The sequence below is a fragment of the Lichtheimia ornata genome (assembly GCF_029851405.1).
Source record: "Lichtheimia ornata isolate CBS 291.66 chromosome Unknown scaffold00200, whole genome shotgun sequence".
Lineage (NCBI taxonomy): Eukaryota > Fungi > Mucoromycota > Mucoromycetes > Mucorales > Lichtheimiaceae > Lichtheimia > Lichtheimia ornata.
This window is the reverse complement of record NW_026695519.1, coordinates 1-4,418: the sequence shown is the minus strand read 5'-3', so window position 1 is coordinate 4,418 and position 4,418 is coordinate 1. Positions and strand designations below refer to the sequence as shown.

General features: G+C 46.4%; 1 protein-coding gene across 1 annotated transcript; it reads right to left on the bottom strand.

Moving 5' to 3' along the window:
- Positions 1–2,531: 2,531 nt before the first annotated feature.
- On the bottom strand, positions 2,532–4,136 carry O0I10_013004 (uncharacterized protein; the record flags this gene model as incomplete). The annotated part of the gene is made up of 1 exon (XM_058492874.1): positions 2,532–4,136. One exon carries the CDS (start codon positions 4,134–4,136, stop codon positions 2,532–2,534), a length of 1,605 nt encoding a protein of 534 aa, XP_058336360.1.
- Positions 4,137–4,418: the final 282 nt, after the last annotated feature.

Below are 4,418 nucleotides of genomic sequence, written 5' to 3'. Positions count from 1 at the left end.
GGTACCCACTCTTCAAGTCGAGGCTGGTGAAAAATTGGGCACCACTAAGACGTTCCAAACATTCGTCAATGCGAGGTAGAGGGTGACCATGGCGCCGTGTTATTTGATTGATGGCTCGATAGTCGATACACATGCGCAACTCTCCCGATTTCTTGCGTACAAAAAGAACTGGTGCACCCCAAGGTGAAGTACTAGGGCGGATAAGACGTAAGTCTAGCAATTCTTTCAGTTGTTTACGCAACTCATCCAACTCCAAAGGGCTCATCTTGAAGGGAGGTCGATTGATTGGTGCGGCATCACCGGTGTCAATGATATGGGCGACATCACGTTCACGAGGTAATCCCGGCAGCTTGTCTTGGAAAACATCCTTAAACTCATTGAGCAAGGCTTGTACAGATTCGTTGTTGTCGACATCATCAGGAGATCTGACGAAGCAAAGATACAAATCTGAAATGAGTTTGCGACGATCATGGCGTTGGAGTTGTCGATCCGAAAGTAAGTAGGCTAAATCAGGGATGCTTCGCTCATGCTTTGGACGTAGTAAATACTGATGACCATCCTTGTTGATTTGCCAAGTATCCATGTGCCATGCCGGTATAGGATTGACAGCTTTCAACCAATCGCGTCCGAGGATAACGTCGAACTTGGTATCCAGCACAAAAGCATCGACACTGTGCTTGTACCCCGCAGCGTCTAATGCCAACGTCACCTGCTTGTCGATCGATAACGTATGACCACCAGCTGTTTCAACAGCGCGACCTGGTACCTTTCTTGCAACTTGATCCATGACAATATGTGGCGAGACATATGAAGCAGTGGCACCACTATCAATCAGGGCGCTTACAATGACACCATTGCATACAATAGAGTACAGAGGTAATTCGTTTTCCTTTATTGAACACAAGGTATCAATGTAAGTTTGATCCTGACTAATACTATCATGCTGTTTGATATCGCTTGTAGACGATTCTTGTTGTGGATCTTGCTGTGCGACATTCTCCGTGGGCTCCAATTCGATGAGGTTGGCTTCCGGGACTTGCTGTTGTGATGGAATTGGTTGCACCACATGAAGGGCTTGTTGAGTGCGTGGTAAGGATCCCTTCACTCCTTCCACGCTTTGCCTTTTAAATCACTTTCTTGACGACCACGAGGAGATGCACGAGATGATGAGCTTGGTTGAGAAGGGCACATACGAGCAACATGACCCATGCCACCGCAATTATAGCACTGCTTGTTTTGCCAACTACTTGGTGGTGGTCGATTGGATCGAAAGCGTGATTGTCCCCCATAGTTTCTCCATCCTGGTTGAGTAGGCCGATGGCGAATGACGTCGAGATCCATAGGAGCTACACCATCAGAGCGAAGATATTCAGGGGTATTCCTTTCTTGACGAGCTTGTGTGCCACTTGCCAACTCATGCCGAATGTTACGAGCACTTTCGTACGCCAATGCCATACGTTGAGCCTCTTCTGATGTCGATGGGAAACGAGTAACAACGTGGGCCCGAATATCATCTTGCAGTCCTCTTGTGAAGCGATCGAGTGCTTCTTCGTCAGTCATCGATGGAATTTGGATGCGCACGCCACGAAATTGAGCAACGTAATCAGTCACTGTACCAGTTTGATGCAGTACAGCCAACTTGCCACGAGCTTGTTGCGTTGCATTGAGTGGTCGAAATTCGACAATGATATGCTTTCGAAAATCAGCCCACTCAGTCACCGCACTTCCATGAAATGATCGTTGCTCCCACCATTCTTCCGCTTCATCCCGTAACTTCATGATAGCAAAGGGCACCCATTCATGTTCCTCCAAAGTGGACAGCTCCAAGTACCGTTCCATAGTGCGAATCCAACTTTCAACAGCACCTGGTGATCGATCTCCTTGGTAAGTGTCTGGTTCCGGAAGCTTGGGTCTGGTAAAATTGTTGGTTCGTTGGTTGCTTTGTTGTTGTTGTAGGAGCTGTTGCATGCCGGTCATAAGCAACATCATCTGTTCTTCCATGGTAGGTGCTCGTCTTGGTTGTCCTTGTTGTCCTTGTTCCATAGCTGGTTCTTCAGTAAAACTTGGTTCTTGTCTCGTGGTAATCTCTTCTTCTGAATCACTGCCTGGCGTTCGATATTCTTGAAAACTTGCTTTGTTGAAAGGGTTGTTGCTGGATGGATCGAAATTTTGCATCAGCTACCAAATGTCGTATTCGTAATCTGCGCTGGTAATCCAATGGCCAGAGTATAGAATAGACGAGAGATAGCTTTTTGCTGAATGAAGATAAGAATGTAAGATGATGTTTATTCATATGATCGAGAGGGGTATTTATACTATTCTATAATGTGAAGGCGCAGCAAGATGGTGGTGTTACGAAGTAAGCGCAGCAAGTGTAATAAAAGAGTCGCGCAGCAATGATGCTGCTGCGAAGCAATGTGTAACAAAAGAAAGATGGAAGATCACGTGTAACAAAAGGATGCTACGACAATACCCCCCTTCCAGAAAATGTGTCGTCCTCGACAAGATTAAGAGAGAGAAAAAAAATGCAATTAAGCATCAGCAGCAAGTTGTTGGCGAGCTTGAGCACGTGAAGCCGTAGGGTCGTACCAAGGTGTATTGGAGATGGTGGAGTTGATGTGAATTGGTCGAAGGCGGTCTGTGTGCACCCAAGAAGCATAGGTGTTACCATTCATGTCTTGTATCTGGTAAATATGGGTATCCAAGTTGCGAGCAAGCACACGATAAGGGCCTTTCCAATTGTATTCGAGGCTGAACTTGTTTTCATGACGCATAAGTACGTGATCACCAACCGCGAAAACTTGAGGCTTCATCAATGCATCCCAACGGGCTTTGTCACTTGCAGCATTATTCTTGAGGCGTTGTTCAGCAGTGGCACGTGCTTTACGTAATTCGCGAACCATAGGGACCCGGCCTTGTGCAGCTTGTTCCATTGTAGAATCGGAATCATCCAAGGGAGATAACACGAAAGGTTGTAGGTGGTCTCCAGGAAGTTTGGGTTCTTGGCCATAAACAAGGAAATAAGGGCTAAATCCAGTGGTACGATGTTTCCTTACGCGACAAGCAAAAACAGCAAGGTGAATGAACTCATCCCAACGATGGATTTGGCCGTTGACGTATTTGCGAATCATCTGCTTGAGGATGCCGTTGGTGCGTTCAGCTTTAGCATTGGTCCTTGGATGGAAAGCCGATGTGAATTTGTGTTTCACCTTGAGTCGTCCCAAATAGTTGGTGAGTACTTTTGATGAAAAATTGGTACCACGGTCTGTCAAAATCTCGTTCATGCAGCCAAAAGGCAGCATCAATTCTTCATAAATGAAGTCATTAATGGATTCACCCGTAGCATTAGGCACCGCACGAGCACAACACCAATTGGTAGCGTAGTCCACTGCAACAAGTAACCATCGATTGCCATTCTTGGTAGTAGGAAGCTCACCGATGAAGTCCAAATGCCAACGTGAAAAAGGTGGTGGTACTTCCAAAGGGACCATTGGTGCATGATGGGTCTTGCGATTAGCGTTAGCAGCTAATTGACATTCCGCACAAGAGGCCAACCATTCTTGAATATCCGTTCGCATATTGGGCCACCACCAACGCTTGACCATATGATCAACGACTGTTGTTTTGCCTGCATGACCAAGTGAATGATGAAAATCTCGCACCAAGTCAGCACGTCTTGCAAATTGTACATAACGTCGCTCCTCCAACTTGTCGCCAATACGCACCAAGCGAAACACTTGTTGATCACGAGTCACAAACTTGTCCTTATGCTTGAGTAGGAGATCCTTGTATATGGCTGGCCAGTTGTCTTCGGGTGATGCATAAAACTTAGGCCAATCGGATTCTTGGATGGACTTGACGGCATACAAATATTGAGGTTCCATGCTTGCTTCCTGGCTAATACAATTTGGGCCATCACGTCTTGAGAGAAGGTCTGGTACACAATTTTCCTTGCCGGGCTTGTATTGAATGATAGGGTCATAAAGCTCAATTTCCGCTACCCAACGGGTGAGGCGAGGTGTTGGTTTGGCTTGTGTGCGAAAATACTTGAGTGGGTTATGATCGGAGAAAACGGTGTATTGCCTTCCTTCAATGAAACAGCGCCAAGCTCGCAACGCATGAAGAATAGCCAGCATTTCGCGTTCTTGGGCTGGGTATGAACGTTCTTCATTTGACAGCTTCTTGGACTCAAAAGCAACCGGATGTTGGACACCATCGGGACCTTCCTGCAAAAGTACTGCACCCACACCATAGTCGCAAGCATCGGTCTCAATGATATAAGGTTTGTAAGGATCAGGTGGTGCCAAGATAGGGGCTTGGGAAATTCTTGATTTAATCTCCTCAAAAGCGCGTTGACACTCCTCCGTTCAAACGATTGCTCGTTTCTTTTCTCCTGCTCCTTTGGTCAAATCAGTCAA